The sequence below is a fragment of the Amblyraja radiata genome, chromosome 10 (genome assembly GCF_010909765.2).
Source record: "Amblyraja radiata isolate CabotCenter1 chromosome 10, sAmbRad1.1.pri, whole genome shotgun sequence".
Taxonomy (NCBI): domain Eukaryota; kingdom Metazoa; phylum Chordata; class Chondrichthyes; order Rajiformes; family Rajidae; genus Amblyraja; species Amblyraja radiata.
This window is the reverse complement of record NC_045965.1, coordinates 61825458-61848683: the sequence shown is the minus strand read 5'-3', so window position 1 is coordinate 61848683 and position 23226 is coordinate 61825458. Positions and strand designations below refer to the sequence as shown.

Sequence of the window (23226 nt, the reverse complement as noted above, 5' to 3'; positions counted from 1 at the left end):
AAGCTCATTAAGTTGGTACACAAAATTGCTGGGGAAACTCAGCGGGTGCAGCAGCATCTATGGAGCGAAGGAAATAGGCGACGTTTCGGGCCGAAATCCTGCTCCATAGATGCTGCTGCACCCGCTGAGTTTCCCCAGCAATTTTGTGTACCTTCGATATTCCAGCATCTGCAGTTCCCTTTTGAACACAAGCTCATTAAGTTGACTTGTTGAGTTAAAGCATTTCCAACAGTGGAAGCAATGCTTTTCATGAGTTCATAAGTGATAGGAGCAGAATTAGGCCATTCGGCCCATCAAGTCTACTCCACCATTCAATCGTGACAGATCTATCTTTCCCTCTTAACCCCATTCTCCTGCCTGCTCCCCCATAGCCCCTGACACATGTGACTATACCCAATACCCAATGACTTGGCCTCCAGTCTTCTGCAGCAATGAATTCCACAGATTCACCGCCCTCTAACTAAAGAAATTCTTCCTCATCGCCCTAAAGGAACGTCCTTTAATTCTGAGGCTATGACTCTCTTTTTGTTTTATATTTGGTTGAGTCAACCCTATTTGGCTTCTACAGATCGGGTATTTGTCCATGAATGGGCTCATCTACAGTGGGGCGTGTTTGATGAATACAACGATTTGGTGCCGTTTTATTTCTTTAACGAGGAAATCCTGGCCACGGGGTGAGTCACCTTTCAATCTAAATCACATGGTTAGTAGGTAGACAATAAAATAAGATTTGTTTTTGTTGTTTCCAGGCTTGGAGAGATTTAGATTTAGCTCTTAGAGTTAAAGGAATCAAGGGATACGGGGAGAATGCAGGAACGGGGTACTGATTTTGGTTTATCAGCCATGGCCACATTGATTGGCGGTGCTGGCTCGAAGGGCCGAATGGCCTACTCCTGCACCTATTTTCTATGTTTCTATGGATGTAGTTAGCGTACTTACACCCGTACCTAGTCTTCTGTTGCTCGAGTATTTAATTATATATTTTGGTGGGGAGGTGTATTTCTGCAGCAAGATCCTCTCTCCAATCAGGCAAGAGGTACAGAAGTGTGAAAGCGCACACCTCCAGATTCAGGGACTGTTTCTTCCCAGCTGTTATCAGGCAACTGAATCATCCTACCACAACCAGACTGGATAACATTCAACAAAATGCTTTTCGTGTACACCTTGGTGTACATGATTATAATAACTTAAATTAAACTAAACTAAAATGCATACCTCAAGATTCGGGACAATTTCTTCCCAGCTGTTATGAGGCTATTGCTCCGTCCTCTCGCCAACTAGAGAGCAGTCCTGACCTCCCATTGGAAATCCTTGGACTATCTTCAATCAGTCTTTACTGGACTTTATCTTGCACTAAATGTTATCCCCTTTATCATGTATCTGTACATTGTGGACGGCTCGATTCCAATCATGTATAATCTTTTTGCTGACTGGATAGCACGAACCAAAAAGGCTTTTCACTGTATCTCGGTACATGCAACAATAAACTAAACTGAAGTAAAACGTGCAGTGGGAGAGACAAGAAGTGACAATGTTTTAAAGAGAACCTTCAACATGGAGGATGCAACTTGATTAAGTCTTGTGTTCGTTTCTTTTGAATGTTGCAGAAAGAGCTCTGCAGGCAAATAATAATAAAAATGTTGGGGTTTGTCCACTTTTAGGTGTTCAAAAGAGATAAAGGGAAAGCATGCTGAATGCAGTGGAGGATCCTGTCTTTCCTGCGGGATTAATAGCAACACAGGACTCCCAAACAGAGATTGTATGTTTTTTCCGGACAAAACGCAAACGACAGCGGCTTCAATAATGTATCTCCAAGGATTGAAAGATGTAAGTTGAACAGCCAAGTTTGGGGCGGCACGGTGGTAGAGTTGCTGCCTTACAATGCCAGAGACCCGGGTTCGATCCTGACTACGGGTGCTGTCTGTATGGAGTTTGTACGCTCTCCCCGTGACCTGTGTGGGGTTTCTCCGTGTTCTCACTGATTTCCTCTCACACTCCAAAGATGCACAGGTCTGTAGGCTAATTGGTTTCGGTAAAAATTGTAAATTGTCCATAGTGTGTAGTATAGTGTTAGTATATGGGGCACAGACTCGGTTTCCGCTCCGTATCTCTAAATTAAACCACTAAATATTTTACTTTAGCAATTTCTGTAATAGAGTCATAGAGTCGTAGAGTGATACAGTGTGGAAAACAGGCCCTTCGGCCCAACTTGCCCACACCGGCAAATAATGTCCCAGCTACACTAGTCCCACCTTACCTGTGCTTGGCCAAACCTGTCTTATTCATGTACCTGTCTAACTGTTTCTTAAACGTTGGGATAGTCCCAGCCTCATCTACTTCCACTGGCAACTTGTTCCATACATCCACCACCCTTTCTGTGAAAAGGTTACCCCTCAGATTCCTATTATAACTTTTCCCTTTCACCTTAAACCTATGTCCTCTGGTCCCCGATTCACCTATTCTGGGCAAGAGACTCTGTGCATCTACCCAATCTATTCCTCTCATGATTTTATACACCTCAACAAGAGCACCCCTTAACCCCCTGCGCTCCAGGGAATAGAGTCCCAGCTTACTCAACCACTCCCTACAGCTCAGACCCTCTAGTCCTCGCAAATTCCTCGTGAATCTTCTCTGTACCCTTTACAGTTTGACAATATCTTTCCTGTAACATCCTATATAATAGCAAAGAAACATTCATTTTAGGTATCCCATTAAAAACCTATGTCAGATTTCACTCTAGCTAATAGAACAGTATGATTTACCTTACATAATATTTACATTTCCACAAATGTAGATATTATAGTAGCACAACAGTGCACATCGAGGAAGCTGGCAATGTTTCTGATATCATTTACATGTCTTTCTTTAACCACATTAAAAGCTAATTGATTTCATTCTTAACATTGGAGTATCTGTTGGTGTAAATACGTACAACATAGAACAGTACAAACAACACAGGAACAGGTCCTTCGGCCCAAATCTATTCTGACATAATCCCAAATGAAATCTATCTACTGGTAATTTGCCTGCACGTGATCCATTTCCCTCTATTCCCTGAATATCCATGTGTCTATCTTAAAACCTCTTTTGCCACTACTGTATCTGCCTCCACCACTACCCCTGGCAGTACGTTCCAGGCACCCACCACTATCTATATTAAAATGCTTGCCATGCACATCTCCTATAAATTTTGCCCAACTCATCTTAAAGCTATGCACACTAGATCTTGACATTTCCATCCTGAGAAAAAGGTTCTAACTGTCTACGCTATCCATGCCTCTTGTAATTTTATACACTTCTTTCAGGTCTCCCCCCAACCAACGCTCCAGAGAAAACAATCCAAGTTTGACCAATCTTTCCTATATAGTTAATACCCTCTAATCCAGGCAACATTCTGATCAACCTCATCTGCATCCTCTCCAAAGCTTCCTCACTCTTCCTGTAATGGGGCAACCAGAGCTGCACACAATACTCCAAATGCAGCATGCCCAAAGTCCTATAAAGTTGTAACATGACTTCCTGACTCTGTTCAATGTCCCAACTGATGAAGGCAAGCATCCAATACGCCTTCTATACCACTCTTACCTGCTTGTGTGGTCACTTTCTGGGAGATATGGAGCTGGACTACAAGATACCTCTGGACATCAAATATAAATAAAAATGTACTTGACAGTGCAGCATGTTCTTGCCCATTGTTTCCTCGGGAGTGGAGTCACTGGTTCAAATCCACAGATTACACCCTGGTAGCAAGGCTCGCAAAGGCTTTGCAAAGCTGGCAACTATCACAGAGATGGGGAGAACCAAATTGCCAAGAGAGCCTTGTTGTACTTAAAAGCTGCTGGCTCAGGGAAAATTATTCCAGCCATTGAGCTGATAGTTAGAAGTAGGATATAGGATCAAAGTGCTACAGTAACTCAGCGGGTAAGGCAGCATCTCTGGAGAAAAAGGATGGGTGATGTTCCAGGTCTGGACCTGACTCTTCTACAGAGTCTGGAGAAGGGCCCCGACCCAAAACGTCACCCAACCGTTTTCTCCAGAGATGCTGCCTGGCCGGCTGGGTTACTCCAGCACTTGCTGTCTATCTCCGGTATAAGCCAGCATCCGCAGTTCCTTTCTACACATTTAGAAAGTGGAACGTAGGAAACAAATCCGCAAATGCCAAGAAAGCGCATGTTCTCTCGCTGGATAGATTCTGCGACACTTCTCACACCGAGTCTTGCATTCGTCTTTCAGGTGGTTGAATTCTGTGATAACAAGACTCACAATGTTGAAGCGCCCAACATGCAGAACAGAATGTGCAATTACAGGAGCACTTGGGACGTGATCAGCAAGTCGGATGATTTCAAGAATAACACTCCGGCTAACATTACATCTCTCGTGCCGACAATAACTGTACTACATGTCAAGGACCGAGTGCTGTGCTTAGTTCTCGATGACTCTGGTAGCATGCAACAGGTATGTCCCAGTACGGAGTAGTAGTGTTGGTTTAAGTTAAGGATATCTATTAGTATACCCCTTCATAAATTCATAAGTTCTAGCAGCAGAATTAGGGCATTCGGCCCATCAAGTCTACTTCACTATTCAATCGTGGCTGATCTATCTTTCCCAGTCAATCCCATTTCTCCTGCCTTCTCCCCATATCCCCTGATACCCGTACTAATCAAGAATCTGTCAATCTCCACCTTAAAAATATCCATTGACGGCTTGCACAGACTTCTGTGGCAATGAATTCCACCGATTCACCACCCTCTGACTAAAGAAATACCTCCACATCTCCTTTCTAAAGAAATGTCCTTTTATTCTGCGGCTGTGACATCTAGTCCTAGACTCTCCCACTAGTGGAGACATCCTCACCACATCCAATCTATGCAGGCCTTTCGCTATTTGGTTTCGATGAGGTCCCCCCTCGTCCATCTAAACTCCAGCGAGTACAGGCCCAGAGGATCTCCAGTTTCCTCCCACATTCCAAAGACATGTAGATTTGTAGGTTAATTGGCTTCTGTAATGAAGAGGAATTTCTTTAGGGTGCTGAATCTGTGGAATTCATTGCCACAGATGATGGTGGAAGCCAAGTCATTGGGTGTTTTCAAAGCGAAGATTGCCAGGTAAGGGCATCAAATGTTATGGGGAGTTGGCAGGAGAATGGGGTTGAGAGGGAAAAATAGATCTGCCATGATCGAATGGCAGAGCAGACATGGCAGGCCGAATTTCTGCTCGTATGTCTGATGATCTTAAGGTCATAAGGCATAGAGGTGCAGAGGTAGAGATGCTGCCTTACAATGCCAGAGAACTGGGTTCGATCACAACTACGGGTGCTGTCTGTATGGAGTTCGTACGTTATCCCCGTGATCGCGTGGGTTTTCGCCGAGAACTTCGGTATCCTCCCACAAAAGACGTACAGGTTTGTAGGTTAATTGGCTTGGTATAAATGTAAAAATTGTCCCTAGTGTGTGTAGGATCGTGTTAATGTGCGGGGATCGCTGGTCGGCGCAGACTGGGTGGACCAAAGCCCCTGTTTCCGCGCTGTATCTCTAAACGAAACTAAAAACTAAATTAAACATATTGTTGAAGCATGGAGTTAGCTGTTTCTGAAGAAGTCTGAATTTTGAATCTGACTTGCTTTCTTTCCGAAAACAGGAAAATCGTATGGATAGGCTCCGACAAGCAGCGTCGATATTCCTGCTGCAGATCATTGAGGAAGGGTCCCAGGTTGGCATCGTAACTTTTAATAGCGTGGCAACTATTGAAACACATCTGAAAATAGTCAACAGTGAAGCGGTTCGGAAGGAACTGATAGGCTTCCTGCCTAAAAGCGCAAATGGTGGAACAAATATTTGTAATGGGGTTCGATCTGCTTTCCAGGTAAGTCCGAGAGGACTTTTAATTTCACTTTCCATGGTAATCGTTGCAATCGTTTTCCAGCATTGACGGAGCGATGATTGTTTTCCAGGTCCTTCGCAGAGATGACAACGCTACAAACGGCGATGAAATAGTTGTGCTGACCGATGGGCAGGACAGTTCTATAAACACTTGCTTCAAAGAAGTGAAACAAAGTGGAGCGATTGTCCACACCATCGCATTGGGACCAAACGCAGACAATGATCTGGAAGAACTATCAATTATGACAGGCAAGAAATAGGTTTCAAAGTTTAGTTTGGTCTGGTTTAGTGTATTTTTCAGTGCGGAAACAGGCCCTTTGGCCCATCGAGTCTGTGCTGGTCAGCGATCCCCGCATACTTACACTGTCCTGCACACACTCGGGACAATTTGCTATTATACCAAGCTGATTAATTTATAAACCTGTACAATGTTTGAAGAAACTGGAGCACCTGGGGAAAACCCACGCAGGTAACGTGGAGAACGTACAAAATCCGTAGACAGCACCTGTAGTTAGGATTGAAACCGGTCTCTGGCGCTGTAGGGCAGCAACTCCACCACTGCGCCACCGTGCAACTGTTTGTGCTGATGATGGAGGGAACTGAGGTACGGGATTGTGGATGGGGTGAGAATCGTACAGGTTGCTTTCATCTGGATGGGGCCAACGTTGTTTGGAAATGAACCCAATGAAATTTGAGTTTGAGTTTAGTTTATTGTCATGTTTAACGAGGTACATTGAAAAGCTTTTATTGCGTGCTAACCAGTCAGTGGGAAGACTATACATGATTACAATCGAGCCGTCCACAGATGCATGATAAAGGGAATAACGTGAATAACGTTTAGTGCAAGATAAAGTCCAATAAACTCCAAGGGACGACAGATAGAAACATAGAAATGAGGTGCAGGAGTAGGCCATTCGGCCCTTCGAGCCTGCACCGCCATTCAATATGATCATGGCTGATCATCCAACTCAGTATCCCGTACCTGCCTTCTCTCCATACCCTCTGATCCCCTTAGCCACAAGGGCCACATCTAACTCCCTTTTAAATATAGCCAATGAACTGGCCTCGACTACCCTCTGTGGCAGAGAGTTCCAGAGATTCACCACTCTCTGTGTGAAAAAAGTTCTTCTCATCTCGGTTTTAAAGGATTTCCCCCTTATCCTTGAGCTGTGACCCCTTGTCCTGGACTTCCCCAACATCGGGAGCATTTTTCCTGCATCTAGCCTGTCCAACCCCTTAAGAATTTTATAAGTTTCTATAAGATCCCCTCTCAATCTCCTAAATTCTAGAGAGTATAAACCAAGTCTATCCAGTCTTTCTTCATAAGACAGTCCTGACATCCCAGTAATCAGTCTGGTGAACCTTCTCTGCACTCCCTCTATGACAATAATGTCCTTCCTCAGATTTGGAGACCAAAACTGTACGCAATATTCCAGGTGTGGTCTCACCAAGACCCTGTACAACTGCAGTAGAACCTCCCTGCTCCTATACTCAAATCCTTTTGCTATGAAAGCTAACATACCATTCGCTTTCTTCACTGCCTGCTGCACCTGCATGCCTACTTTCAATGACTGGTGTACCATGACACCCAGGTCTTGCTGCATCTCCCCTTTTCCTAGTCGGCCACCATTTAGATAATAGTCTGCTTTCCTGTTTTTGCCACCAAAATGGATAACCTCACATTTATCCACATTATACTTCATCTGCCAAACATTTGCCCACTCACCCAGCCTATCCAAGTCACCTTGCAGTCTCCTAGCATCCTCCTCACAGCTAACACTGCCCCCCAGCTTAGTGTCATCCGCAAACTTGGAGATATTGCCTTCAATTCCCTCATCCAGATCATTAATATATATTGTAAATAGCTGGGGTCCCAGCACTGAGCCTTGCGGTACCCCACTAGTCACTGCCTGCCATTGTGAAAAGGACCCGTTTACTCCTACTCTTTGCTTCCTGTTTGCCAGCCAGTTCTCTATCCACATCAATACTGAACCCCCAATGCCGTGTGCTTTAAGTTTGTATACTAATCTCTTATGTGGGACCTTGTCGAAAGCCTTCTGGAAGTCCACATACACCACATCCACTGGTTCTCCCCTATCCACGCTACTAGTTACATCCTCGAAAAATTCTATAAGATTCGTCAGACATGATTTACCTTTTGTAAATCCATGCTGACTTTGTCCAATGATTTCACCACTTTCCAAATGTGCTGCTATCCCATCTTTAATAACTGACTCTAGCAGTTTCCCCACTACCGATGTTAGACTAACTGGTCTGTAATTCCCCGTTTTCTCTCTCCCTCCCTTTTTAAATAGTGGGGTTACGTTTGCTACCCGCCAATCCTCAGGAACTACTCCAGAATCTAAAGAGTTTTGAAAGATTATCACTAATGCATCCACTATTTCTGGAGCTACTTCCTTAAGTACTCTGGGATGCAGCCTATCTGGCCCTGGGGATTTATCGGCTTTTAATCCATTCAATTTACCCAACACCACACCCCGGCTAACCTGGATTTCACTCAATTCCTCCAACTCCTTTGACCCGCGGTCCCCTGCTATTTCCGGCAGATTATTTATGTCTTCCTTAGTGAAGACGGAACCAAAGTAGTTATTCAATTGGTCCACCATATCCTTGTTCCCCATGATCAACTCACCTGTTTCTGACTGCAAGGGACCTACATTTGTTTTAACTAATCTCTTTCTTTTCACATATCTATAAACACTTTTGCAGTCAGTTTTTATGTTCCCTGCCAGTTTTCTTTCATAATCTATTTTTCCTTTCCTAATTAAGCCCTTTGTCCTCCTTTGCTGGTCGCTGAATTTCTCCCAGTCCTCCGGTATGCTGCTTTTTCTGGCTAATTTGTACGCATCATCCTTCGCTTTGATAATATCCCTGATTTCCCTTGTTATCCACGGATGTACTACCTTCCCTGATTTATTCTTTTGCCAAACTGGGATGAACAATTTTTGTAGTTCATCCATGCAGTCTTTAAATGTCTTCCATTGCATATCCACCGTCAACCCTTTTAGAATTAATTGCCAGTCAATCTTGGCCAATTCACGTCTCATACCCTCAAAGTTACCTTTCTTTAAGTTCAGAACCATTGTTTCTGAATTAACAATGTCACTCTCCATCCTAATGAAGAACTCAACCATATTATGGTCACTCTTGCCCGAGGGGGCACGTACAACAAGACTGCTAACTAACCCTTCCTCATTACTCAATACCCAGTCTAAAATAGCCTGCTCTCTCGTTGGTTCCTCTACATGTTGATTTAGATAACTATCCCGCATACATTCCAAGAAATCCTCTTCCTCAGCACCCCTGCCAATTTGATTCACCCAATCTATATGTAGTTTGAAGTCACCCATTATAACGGTTTTGCCTTTGTCGCACGCATTTCTAATTTCCTGTTTGATACCATCTCCAACTTCACTACTACTGTTAGGTGGCCTGTACACAACACCCACCAGCGTTTTCTGCCCCTTAGTGTTTCGCAGCTCTACCCATACCGATTCCACATCCTCCAAACTAATGTCCTTCTTTCCATTGCGTTAATCTCCTCTCTAACCAGCAACGCTACCCCACCTCCTTTTCCTTTCTCTCTATCCCTCCTGAATATTGAATATCCCTGGATGTTCAGCTCCCAGCCTTGGTCACCCTGGAGCCATGTCTCCGTGATCCCAACTATATCATAGTCATTAATAGCTATCTGCACATTCAACTCATCCACCTTATTACGAATGCTCCTTGCATTGAGACACAAAGCCTTCAGGCTTGTTTTTACAACACTCTTACCCCTTATACAATTATGTTGAAAAGTGGCCCTTTTTGATTTTTGCCCTGGATTTGCCGGCCTGCCACTTTTACTTTTCACCTTGCTACCTGTTGCTTCTACCCTCATTTTACACCCCTCTGTCTCTACGCTCACACATTTTAGAAACCCTTTCCCTTTAACTCCATCCTCCACTATCCCATTCGACACCCCACCCCCCTTATTCAGCGTAAAACCACCCGTGTAGCAGTGGCAAACCTGCCTGCCAGAATGCTTGTCCCACACCTGTTAAGATGCAATCCGTCCCTTTTGTACAGTTCCCCCTTACCCCAAAACAGATCCCAGTGATCTAAGAATCTAAATCCCTGCCCCGTGCACCAGTTCCTCAGCCACACGTTCAGGTCCCGTATCTCCCTGTTCCTGCTCTCGCCAGCACGAGGAACTGGAAGCACCCCGGAGATAACAACCCTGGAGGTCCTGCTTTTCAGCATTTTTCCGTGCTCTCTAAAGTCACGCTGCAGAATATTCATCCCCTTCTTTCCGACATCGTTTGTGCCGACATGCACAACCACTTCCGGATGTTCACCTTCGCCCTTGAGGATTTTCTGCACTCTGTCCGTGACATCCTGGATCCTGGCACCAGGAAAGCAGCACACCATCCTCGCATCCCGTCTGTTGCCGCAGAAACCCCTGTCCGTACCTCTCACAATGGAGTCTCCCACTACAATGGCGTTGCCTGCCTTAGGCCTTTTTGGTTTTGGCTCAACAGCCCTATTCGCATCACAAGCCAGTCCGCCGCCCAGTGTAAACACCTCTTCTGTCCCGACAGTTTCTAAGTGGGTGAACCTGTTCACAAGAGGTACAACACCCGGGGACGTTGGCATTCCATGCTTCCCTCCCGTTCTCACTGTCTCCCACCTTCTCTCTTCCAGTACCTTTGGTGTAACAATCGTACTGTAGGACTTGTCGAGGAACGACTCCGCTTCTCGGACGAAGCGGAGGTCATCCACTTGCTTCTCCAGTTCCCCAACACGGCCCTTCAGGAGCTCTACCTGGATGCACTTCTCGCATTTGTAGCAGCCAGAGGCACCAGCGGTGTCCTTGACCTCCCTGGGCAATGGGCTAAGTGTTCGGTTCGAATCCTCCTTGGAGTGTGTACTGTCGTTGTGTCCTTGGGCAAGACACTTCACCCTACCTTTATCTGGGACTAGAGACGGAAATTAGCTACTGATTGGCTACAATCTCGCATATTTACATGCAAATGTTCATTAATGCACTGTCCCTATAAAAAAATTAATTAAAAAACCCCAAATCAAACATAGTCTGAGGGTCACCCACAAGGTAGATAGTAGTTGAGGACTGCTCTCTACTTGTGGTAGGATGGTTCAGTTGCCTGATAACAGCTGGGAAAAAACTGTCCCTGAATCTGGAGGTGAGCGTTCTCACACTTCTGTGCCTTTTGGCCAATGGAACAGAGGTGAAGAGTGAGTGGCCAGGGTGCGGCCTCGTCCTTGATTGCGCTGGCGGCCTTACCGAGGTAGCGTGGGATGTAAACGGAGACCATGAAGGCAGATTGATTTGGGTGATGTTCTGGGCTGTGCCCATGATACTCGACAATTTCTTGCGGGCATCTTCGTGCATTCAGTTCATTCCCTCGTCAGCTTTAATCTGCTTTATTATTGAACCGGACTAAGTGGGACCTGTTGGGTCCCAGTCACTACGGGGGGGGGGGGGGTGGGTGGGAGGGGAAGTGTGTATGTGGGCGGGAGGGGTTTGTGAGGGGGGAGGAGAGATGTGGGGGGGGAGTAGGTGTGTGTGGGCGGGGTGTGGGGGGGGTGAGGATGTGGGAGGGGGTGGTTTGGGGAGGGGTGTGTGTGGGCGGGGGTGGATGTGGAGGAGAGGGGTGTGTGTGTGGGCGGGGAGGTTGTGGGGGCGAGGGAGGTTGTGGGTGGGGGAGAGGTGTGTGGGGGTGATGGGGGGTTGTGAGGGGGAGGGGGTGTTGTGGGGGGGAGGAGGTGTTGTGGGGGGATGGGGAGGAAGGTTGTGGGGGAGAGGGCTGTGTGGGTGGGGGATTGTGGGGGGAGGGGGTGTGAGGGGGTATGTGTGGGCAGAGGGGTTGTGGGAGGGCAGGGGTGAGTGGGGGGTATGTGGGCGGAGGGGTTGTGGGGGAGAGGGGAGTGTGGGCGGGGGGGTTGTGGGGGTGGGAGGGAGGGGTGTGTGGGAGGAAGGGTTGTGGGGGGGGGTTGTGGGGAGGGAGAGGTGTGGGGGCAGGGGTGTGGGGAAAGGGATGGGAGAGAGCTCGCAGAAAAGATGGAGGTAGAGCCATGGGGGAGAGTGCGGTAACATGGGGTAGGGGGGCAGGAGCCAGCGAGGGGGACCAGAGGGGAAGGGGTTGGGGGTGCGATGGGGACTCACAGGGTTGTTCTCCTCCGCCGGGATCAGAATCTCCGCTTTCCATTTAGTGACGTTGACGCCATCTCCGACTCTTGGCTGGGCCTGGTTGGGTTGGGTCGGGTCGGGCCATTTCCGGTCCCTCCCTCCGAAAATTGTGTCCGGTTGGAGACCCCCACCGGCCATCCAGAGCCTCCCGTGGAGTGACAGTAGAAGGGACAAATCCACGCGCCGCTGAATGGCAGGAGAGGCAATCGATCTGCGCACGCGCGGTTTAATTTTTTTTTAAACCTCAATAACTCTTACCAGCTTCCACCGATTGGAACAAAACTTGGTGCTATCACAACATAGGAGAACATTGAGTAAGCTGGAGGAAAATCGTAGCGCTATCGCGTACCGTTTTTGCACAAACCGGAAGATAGGAAGGTCAGTTCTAGTTATGTATAGATAACGTGATTGATATCTTGTGTAAATATTTTCCCTTTCAAGAGTCAAGAGTGTTTTATTGTCACATGTACCGAAATGGATCAATGAAATTGTTAATGACCTCTATGTTAACACTACAATTTTTTGTTCTTCAATTATCAGATGGCTTACATTTTTTGGCCACAGATAACGTGGATGAAAATGGACTAGTTAATGCATTCACCGGATTAGTATCAGGGAATAGTGACATTAACCAGCAGTCAATCCAGGTTTGATTCATTGAGCAACATTCCAGACCATGTTTGCTGGAAATAACTGCCTCACCGGATTAAAAACATTTCTTCTCTTTGGTTACAGCTTGAAAGTTCTGGAAAGCTCATCAGCAGTAATAGTTGGTCAAACGGTACAGTTTTCATTGATAAAACCGTTGGGAACGACACGTTCTTTGTAATGACGTGGCAGGGAGGTACACCATCCATCTTAGTTCGTGATCCTCGGGGAAAGATCTACAATGATACAAGCTTTGACATAGACAACACTTCGCTTACAGGACGACTTGCTATTCCTGGCACTGCAGAGGTATGTCATGGTGTCATAGAGTCATACAGTGTGAAAACAGGCCCCTCTGCCCAACATGTCCTAGCTACACTAGTCCCATCTGCCTGCGTTTGGTCCATATCCCTCCAAACATGTCCTATCCATGTACCTGTCTAACTGTCTCTTAAACGTTGGGATTGTCCCTGCCTCAACTACCTCCTCTGGAACCTTGTTCCATACATCCACCACCCTTTGTGTGAAAAAGTTACCCCTCAGATTCCTATTAATTCTTTCCCCCTTCACCCTAAACCTATTGTATGTCCTCAGATCCTCGATTCCCCTACTCTGGGCAAGAGACTCTGTGCGTCTGTTAATCCTGGCTAAATTGGACCAGCTAGGGCTTCAAAATGGGGTTAAGTTTCAGGGTTGCTGGGAGATTTGGTCAAATTGGAATTACTCTCTGCAGAGCTGGGACAGGCTGCGGAGAGGTGCCAGTGTGTCTGAAGCTTAGATACAATTTGCATGCAAAGAATGGGAAGCCCTACAAACCCTGCCAATCTGGTGCAAAAAGCATAGAATGGATTGGCTGGCTGCAAACCAGACATACATCTTGTAAATAGTTGTAAATAATGTTGCAGAGTTTGACTTTGCCAAGTGTTGATTAGATGAGGTGTTAAGCCTTGTCTGGGTTTTTTGTTAATCAGGGTAAATGTTTCCAAGTTGACTTCATCTCGAAGTCCGTTGTGAATACAATGTATTAAACTGTTGTATCGTTGGGTTAGGGAAATGCCTGTTATGTATGGGGTTAATTAATATCTGTAATTGGGTGATTAAGAGACCACCCCCATGTGGTTCGGCCCCACAAGGTCCCGGGACATATAATAGTCCGTGATCACGAGGCTCGGCGTCGATCTCCTGGAAGAGCGCTCAGGACCGCGTAACCTTCTGGAGTGCCTCTGTCTGAGCGAGGCCTAGAGGGCTTGAACAGGCAGACGCGAGGATCGAACCCGCGGTGGGATAGGTACAGAGTGTGATCTGTGACGCGCTTTTGGTAAAATAAAATGTAGTTGTTTCAAGTGCTTGATTTAGTGTTTTTACTGAAACTAGACTGGGGGGAAGCTTAGAAACGAGCAATTATCATGTCTACCTGATCTATTCGTCTCATGATTTAATACCCATGTTTCTTATTGGATTTCATGTTTTCTCTTTTTGTTGATTTTGATTTGCTCTCTGTATTGCATATTAAAGTGGCGTGACTTTCTATCAGACAGGATCATGGAGATACTCGATAAAGAATATGGATGCTGCAAACCAGGTTCTGAGCATCACTGTGATGTCCCGCGCAGCGGATGCTGGTGTTCCACCTATCACTGTCAATGCTCACATCAATCAGGGTACATCGACGTATCCGAGCCCCCTGGTCATTTTCGCAGAGGTCAGTCACGGCTTTCTGCCAGTCATTAACGCTAAAGTGTCAGCCACAGTGGAGCGGGCAGATGGCAAGTCTATCATCGTTGACCTTCTGGACAATGGCGCAGGTAAACGCACGTGAAAGAACGAGAACGAAGCGACTATAACGAATCATGCATGTTCCTTTCCGAGAGCTACAGAGCATAACAGGCGTTGAAGTATGAGACAAAAAGCTGGAGTAACTCAGCACCTCTGGTGAAAAGGAATAGGGTCTAGACCTTGAGGTATAATTGAAGTGTAGACATGGTTCAATACAGGAAATGAGGCAACGATTTTGTGCGCGGCATTTTCCCACAAAAGAGCTTCAGCTTCCGTCAGGATTAAGGATGACTTCCTTCCTTCCTCTCTGGTTTTGAGGCCTCAGAGATGACTGATAAGGCCGGTGTAGGAACTAGACTCTTCCACAGATGGGCAGGTTCTGCTCCTATCAGTATCAGAATCACACTTTATTCACCAAGTGTGTTTTGCAACATACGAGGAATTTCATTGGCCAGGTCAGTCATACAATTAAAAGCAACAGATCACTCAAAAACACATTTTAACATGAGCATCCACCACAGTGACTCCTACACATTCCTCACTGTGATGGAAGGCGAAAAAAAGTTAAAGTCCTTCCTTTTGTTCTTCCTCGGTCAGGGGCCTCGAGCCCTCCGTTGACATGACGACCTTGACTCCCGTAGCTGGCGGCTTTCAGGCCCTCCACGTCGAGTCGATCAGCTCCTGCATCTGGGGGATGTCAGCTCCCCCGCGCCGGGCAATCGAACCTCGCGTCGGGGCTGGTTGAGCCTTCCGCTGCATTGGAGCTCCCGACTAGCCTCTCCCGAGACTGGGAGCCCTTGATTGTAAGTCCGCGGTGGGAGCGATCCCAGGCAAGTGATCCGCTCCGATGTTAAGTCCATGCCCCGCGGTGGGGCTCACGATAGTCCGAAGAGGCCTCCAGCGATGGTAGGTCGCAGAGCCCGGAGAAAGTGATCCGAAACCTGAAAACAAGTTTCCCCCAATCCCGTCCCCCCTCCCCCCACATAAAACATACCGAAGAACATTAAACAAACTATTAACGCACTAAAAAATAACAAAAAGAAAAAAAAAGGAAAAGTCTGCCGGCAGGGCTGCCATCTCCCCGGCGCCCCTGGTGGTCTTATCTACTATCACTTATGAAATGAAAATTCTTTGGGAAGCAGCATTTGTGAAGATTGCTCTATAGTCCCATTTGATTGCAGCAATGTGATAATGGTCAGATAATCAGAGGTTTGAGTGCTATAGCTAGGTATGTTACAATACTTACCTTCAGCGGCACTGCATTTCTGCCACTGGCCGTAAGCGCGATTTTGGCGCGTTTGAGGGGGGGGGGGGGCGAGGTTAAAACGCGTTTTATTTCCGACCTGGTCCTGAATTATATTTTGTTGGAGTGCAAGATGTTGCTAAAGAATCGTTCCAACGTCCGTTCTGTGTGTTTTTAAAAAAAATTCGCCCGACAAGTTAATCGCTGGAATGATTTTAAAATCAGCTTCTGAAGCCGTCAATGTCGACAACGGGGCCGGATTTTATGTAGGGGACAGGTAAAAGAAAGTAGTTTTTTTTTTTTGTATAAAAGTGTTTCTTAAGATGTATTTAATTCACATTTTAAGTTGCGAAACGGTGATTTAGTCCCCGAACAAACCGGCAGTGTATTTGCTGTCAATATGGGGACTAAATCACCGCAACCTCAACGTTCCAAATGGTCCCGTTCCAGAAAATCCCACTCGCAAGCTGATTTAAATGGCCATTAATTTACAGGTATTAAACATTAAATTCCTTCCATTTGGCCTATAAACCCATGACAATGAGATTTAAAAATTATGTTATATTCTGAATTATTGTGTGAATGTTATTTGGACACTTAGGCTATTTAAAAATGTTAATCTATTCTTAAGAAATGGATAGATGTTTAGATCTAGTAATTGAATTTTGTAATTTGCTACAATTAGGTAACTAACTAACTATATCCCTTGGTGAACGGCTGCTAGCCAGCAGCCGTCCGTTTTAAATCCGTTTTTTTAATAGTTTTTAGTGAGTCCTGTTTTTTGTTTGTAGGGGATATGGTCTTTTTAATGTGGGGGGTAGGTATTAACTGAATTTCTAGGTCCCTACCTGGTCGGTGTGGCAGCCTTTTCTCCGGGCTGCCCGTTGACCCATCCTCGTGGCCTACCTGCGGGCTTGGAGCGCCGTTTCCTGGCGGGAACCGCCCAGCACCTCGGCCTCGGCGGCGGCACAGCATTGGAGCGTTGGAGCGGAGCGGAGTGGAGCGGGCGATCCCTTGCCTGGGTCGCCGCGCTGGAGCGACGCGCTGGAGCTCTGGCGAGCTGGACCGCCGAGAGCAACAACTCCGGGCTGCGGAGCGGAGAGGCGTCGCCAACTTTACCAACGGGAGCCTGGGTGCTCCAAACCGGCGCGGCCTTGTCGGCTTCGGCAGCCGCGGGCTCCAACCAGGAAGCGGCCGTTCCAAGTGGCCCAGCCACCAAAAGGACTCTCCCGACGCCGGGGCAAGACCACCCGGTGAGAACGGCCAGGAACATCGGGCCTCCGTAGAGGCAATTGCGGTGGCCTCAATAGGCATGACTTTGGGGTGAACATGGGGTGGGGACTGGACATTGTGCCTTCCTCCACAGTGCTATCCACTGTGGGGGGATGATTTTTTTGTCTAATTGTAGTCCTGTAGGTCTGTGTCCAAGATGGCTGCCGTGAAGAGAGAGTGGACGCTGGCGCGAATTGGTTGCCGCTGCTCCCTCTTCACACTGTTTTTGATTTTCTGTTTTTGGATTGAATCCTGTTTTTAATTTGTGTCTCTGTGATGTCTTTATTACTTGTTATATTCCGATTATATGTTATTATGTAAGGTGTCCTTGAGATTTTGTATGAAAGGCGCCCATTAAATATAAAATTTATTATTTATTATATGCTTTAATTTCAAGTCATCTAAGTAAGATTGTTTCATATTTGTTTCAGAATGCTTCAATCTATAATAACTGAACATTTCTTTCAGTTCTCTTAAATTTTAAGAAAGTTATGGGCTTTTAAATGTTCTCGATCACAGCTTTTGAAGTCAATGAAAAAGCAATAGGGAACAAGATGAAAATTTCCGAGTATGAAAAAGGCCATAACTTTTTTAATACTGAAGATATAAAAGCGAATTAGGCGTCAAATTAAACTTCTTTTTATGCTTTATCTGATGGGATAAATTAAAGACTTGATTTTTAAAATCTCAAAATTTTGTGACATTGCTACTATAGCAATGTATTAAAGGATGTTCTAAACAAAATTAACATATCGTAATTTCCTGTGCACGCCATTATATAAGCTTTATTTGCTTTGTTGTCTTCAGGTCCTGACGCGGTTGAAAACGATGGCATTTATTCTAGATACTTTGTTAAATTTGGTGGAAATGGACGGTACAGCTTCAAAATAAATGTTCAAGGAAAAGATGGAGTGACAAGATTATCGGCCAGAAGGCATGGTCGTGCCCTGTACATCCCTGGATATGTGCAGAATGGTAATGTATTGATGGATAAATGCTACACATTGATGTTGACAGTATCACCACCTTAGCCCAAGTGCCATTGGGACTCTTATGGGCCTGTCCCACTTAGGCAACTGCTGGCGATTGTCATATTCGTAGCAGGTCGCCGAAAAACCGGCGACTGGACTAATGGGCCTGTTCCACTTACGTGAATTTGTAGGCGACTGCCGACGAATACGACAATAGAATTCACCGGTCAGCACCGGTGACAACCTGCGTCACCTGGCAACAACCTACGACATCCTGGCGACAACCTTACTTAACCTGGCGACAACCTACGACAGCACCTACGTCAAGCTACGCTCATGGGCGTCAAACCCACGGTCGCCACTGTTGCCGAACATTTTTCAACATGTTGAAAATCCAGTGGCGACCAGAAAGACACTACGACTCTTTGGGCTACTCAGGAGACTGCTCACGACCATACAGGCGACACCACGGCGCCCACCGGGGACCTTGTGGCGACAGCCTAGTCGCCTGAAGTTGCCTAAAAAATTGCCTAAGTGGGACAGGCCCATTACCTTGCTATCCCTAGACTTGACAAACTTCAAGAACCAGACGACATAGGTTTAAGCTGAGGGGGGAAGGATTTGATGTGAATCTGAGGGGCAACATTTTTACACAAGGGTGGTGGGTGTATGGAACAAGCTGCCAGGGTGTACGGAACAAGCAGCCAGGTACTATCGCAACTTTATAGCAACATTTAGACAGGTGCATGGATAAGACCGGTTTAAAGGGATATGGGCCAATCGCAGGTAGGTGGGACTAGTGTAGTGGGACATGTTGGCCAGTGTGAGCAGGTTGGGCCGAGGGTCCTGTTTTCACACTGTAAGATTCAATGACTCTAAATGCCATGGTCTCAAGGACAATCTCCCATCCTTCATATTCCCATCTCATCTCATCCAGTATCCTGCTTCCACCTACATTCCTTCCTCTGGTCTCACACGTTCAGTTTTTTTCATCTTTGTCCTTTGTCCAGTCAGTGCCCAGTGGGGTGCCACAAGGCTCGGTGCTGAGCCCCCAGTTGTTTACAATATATATTAACGATTAAGGCGAGGGAATTAAATGTAACATCTCTAAGTTTGCGGAAGACACAAAGCAGGGTGGCAGTGTGAGCAGCAAGGAGGATGCTATGAGGCTGCAGGGTGACTTGGATAGGTTGGGTAAGTGGGCAGAAGCATGGCAGATGCAGTATAATGTGGATAAATGTGAGGTTATCCACTTTGGCGGCAAGAACAGGAAGGCAGATTATTATCTGAATGGTGTCAGATTAGGAGAAGTGGAGGTGCAACGAGACCTGGGTGTGCTTGTACATCGGTCACTGAAAGTAAGCATGAAGGTACAGCAGGCAGTGAAGAAAGCTAATGGCATGTTGGTCTTCATTGCGAGAGGATTTGAGTTTAGGAGCAAGGAGGTCCTACTGCAGTTGTACAGGGCCCTGGTGAGACCTCATCTGGAGTATTGTGTGCAATTTTGGTCTCCTAATTTAAGGAAGGACATTACTGGTATTGAGGGAGTGCAGCGTAGGTTCACCAGGTTAAATCCTGGGATGGCGGGACTGACATATGATGAAAGAATGGGTCGAATGGGATTATATTTGATGGAATTTAGAATGATGAGAGTGGATCTCATAGAAACATATAAAATTCTTGGACAGGGTAGATGCAGGAAAAATGTTCCCTCTGTTGGGGTCCAGAACCAGGGGTCACAGTATAAGAATAAGGGGTAGGCCATTTAGAACTGAGATTAGGAAAAACCTTTTCACCCAGAGAGTTGTCAATCTGTGGAATTCTCTGCCACAGAAGGCAGCGGAGGCCAATTCACTGGATGTTTTCAAGAAAGAGTTATTTAGCTCTACGGGCAAAGGGATATGGGGAAAAAGCCAGAACGGGGTGCTGATTTTGGATGATCAGCCATGATCATATTGAATGGTGGCTAGCTCGAAGTACTAAGTGGCCCACACCTGCACCTATTTTCTATGTTTCTATGAACCCCTATCAACCCTGTGTTCGCGCTTTGTCCTGCTCCTTCTCTCTTCCTGCCTTCATCCTCTTCCCTACAATCAATCCATAGAAGGGTCCCGACCCGAAAAGTTGCCAATCCATGTTCTCCAGCGATGCTGCCTGACCTGCTGAGTTACTCCAGCAGTTTGTGTCATTTTTAATGTAAAGCAGCATCTGCAGTTCCTTTATTCTGCATCCAGTACCCAATTGTCCACTTGTCCATTGCCCAGTGTCCTCACTGCATGATAACACTTGGAAAATCACAATATAAAATAAATACCACTTGTGATGAAATCCTTGTTAACTCTTAGCCCCCCCCTCCCCCCCAAAACCCTGCCTCTATAAGGCAAGAGTCTCTCCCGAATTCTCAAGTCCTCTGGCGCTGGTCATTCATACATTTATCTCTTTCTGCCCTGCCTCTGACGTAAAATGTTTGTGGGTTCCTCCTCCCACTGTTCCCCTTTCCATTAAGATGTTGGATCACCCCTCTTAATATCAACAATATTTCACGTGTACCAAGGTACAGTGACAAGCTTTTTCATTGCGTGCTATAAATACAATCAAGTATAGTCTATAGAGCAAAGTAAGTAATACAGTTCTCAGCATTGAAGTGAATCAGTTCCACAGACAAAGTCCAATGCCCACAATGAGGTAGAGGTGAATCAGACTGTACCCTAGTTTATGTAAAGAGAAGGAAATAAGCTGTTCCTGAGTCTGGTAGTGCATGCTTTCAAACTCGATACCTTCTGCCAGATGGGAACAGGGAGAATAAGGAATAACCGGGGTGGGACAAGACTTTGATTGCGTTGGCTGCTTTTCCAAGGCCCAGACGGAGTCTACAGTGTTTGTGAGATGGATTGGGCTACATCTACAACTCTCTTCAATTTCTCATGGTCTTGGACAGAGCTGTTTCAAAACCAAGCTGTGATGCAACCCGACAGTACGCTTTCTACGGTGCATCTGTAGATATTTGTGAGAGTCATTGGAGACATGCCAAATGTCCTCAGTCTCCTCAGGAAGTAGAGGCATCTTGACTGCCACATCAGTGTGGTTGATCAACGACAGATCATTGAAGCTCTCAACCATTTCCACCTCGGCACCATTGATGCCGACTGGGGCATGTACTCCACATTGCTTCCTAATCGTCGATAACTCGTTCTTTCATCTTGCAGCCTGCGGTGTCATTTCACAATAGATTTTAGATATCTTGACCCTTTTTCCGAAACGTGGCCTTTTCTTTTTCTTTTAGGACAAATTCAACAAAACCCATCTCGGCCACCGTCCATTGGTGACAACACTCAGAAACTGGGAAGTTTTCAAAGAGTTAAATCAGGTGGCACCTGTTTAGTAAGTAATGTACCTCCTACAGGATCTATTCCTGACGTGTTCCCCCCGAGTAAAATCATGGATCTTAAAGCAACAATAGTCCACGATAACATACAACTGAACTGGACAGCGCCAGGAGACGATCTGGATCAAGGAAATGGTAATTAAAAATTATTATTTAATGTATAAATTATTCAATCGTTCAATGGTGCTTTATTGTCAGATGTACCTATGTGCATTGGAACTCTTTTTTTTGCATACTGTTCAGTGACAATCCTGCGTTTGAGTTTAGTTTATTATCACATGTACCTCTGTAGTGTGGGGATATACTGCACCTTGGATGTGGAGAGGATGTTTCCACTAGTGGGAGAATCTAGGACTAGAGGTTATAGTCTTAGAATCAAAGGACATTCCTTAAGGAAGGAGATGAGGAGGAATTTCTTTTGACAGAGGGTGGTGAATCTGTCGAATTCTTTAGCCACAGAAAACTGTGGAGGTCATGCCAATCTATATATTTAAGGCAGAGATGGATAGATTCTTGATTAGTACGGGTGTCAGGGGTTATGTGGAGAAGGCAGGAGAATGGGGTTAGGAGGGAGAGATAGATCAGCCATGACTGAATGGTGGGGTAGACTTGATTGGCCGAATGGCCTAATTCTGCTCCTATTACTTATGATCGTGACCCGGTTCTTCCCTAACAAAATCTGAGTGAATATTTTATTAGCATGTTACAATAACAAAGTTTGAGTGGTCTTTCTTTTGTGAATTAACTTGCTTTCATGTTTTTTTCTGTTCTTCTTCGTTTAGCATCCCATTATGAAATAAGGATGAGCAAGAACTTCACACAGCTGAAAAATAATTTTCAATCGACTCACAAGATTAACACCACTGGGTTGAATCCTCAGACTGCAAGCTCCAAGGAATCGTTTTTAATCTCTGAGAATATTCAATTGAAAAACGGGACTGAAATCTACTTTGGTGTCATTACATTTGATAAGGCAAATCAAGCTTCAGCGTTGTCGAATATAGCACCGGCTGCCTTGGTAATGGCGCGTCCAGTTCAACCTAGCCCGACCAGCCCACCAAACCAGTCGCAGCCACCGACAACAGCTCATTCACCTCGTCGAACCACATCCGTGCACCCTGGCTCATCCGTGCGCCCTGGCTCATCCGTGCGCCCTGGCTCATCCGTGCACCCTGGCTCATCCGTGCACCCTGGCTCATCGTCCCAACCTAATAACTCTCCGGTGATTGATGTTACAACAATTGTTCTGATAGTTTGTTGTCTTGTTGTTGTCGTAACTCTGATCATTGCCATAACCGTGTGCATTGTGGCTACCAGAGGTCGTAAGAGAGTCTCACCCAGTTAAGACACTTGCCATCAGTAAATCCATAAGTTCCAGGAGCAGAATTACACCATTCAGCCCATCAAGTCTACTCCGCCATTCAGTCATGGCTGACTTATCTTGCACTCTCAATCCCATTCTCCTCCCCACCTCCTCATAAGTTAGAATTGGTCGTCCTTGACTTCATTTTAAGTATTCATCACAAGCAACAAAAATCGATTGTTCATTTTATTATTTTACAACATTTCTCAATAGTTAGTTTCTCAATAAATGATTGTTTTTCTCAATAAATCTCCAACTAGTTTCAGAGACGACAACATCAAAAGCCTTCAAGCCAATTTGTATTAAATAAGTATTTTGAAGGTTTGTTAGAATAACCCTAAGTTTTCTATGTGACTCCAGTTTTCTTTTGTGTTTTGGGCTGACATTTTACAACAACTGATTCCTTAAATTGGGTACAAACTATGTGTCCTAGAATTTTCCTTGTAACACCGGGTTTAAGCCATTACCTGCAGTT

At 45.8% G+C, this 23226-nt stretch overlaps 1 protein-coding gene across 1 annotated transcript in view; it reads left to right on the top strand.

Moving 5' to 3' along the window:
* LOC116977413 (calcium-activated chloride channel regulator 1-like) overlaps positions 1-22733 on the top strand; it is a 31686-nt gene extending 8953 nt beyond the window's left edge. Inside the window, exons 4-14 of the mRNA XM_033027841.1 lie at positions 569-674; positions 1662-1827; positions 4234-4455; positions 5638-5862; positions 5951-6128; positions 12634-12740; positions 12829-13050; positions 14276-14546; positions 17840-18007; positions 21287-21523; positions 22171-22733. Of these exons, the coding sequence (XP_032883732.1) occupies positions 569-674; positions 1662-1827; positions 4234-4455; positions 5638-5862; positions 5951-6128; positions 12634-12740; positions 12829-13050; positions 14276-14546; positions 17840-18007; positions 21287-21523; positions 22171-22733 (2465 nt within the window). The remainder of the gene's footprint in view (positions 1-568; positions 675-1661; positions 1828-4233; positions 4456-5637; positions 5863-5950; positions 6129-12633; positions 12741-12828; positions 13051-14275; positions 14547-17839; positions 18008-21286; positions 21524-22170) is intronic.
* The last annotated feature ends 493 nt before the right edge of the window (positions 22734-23226 follow it).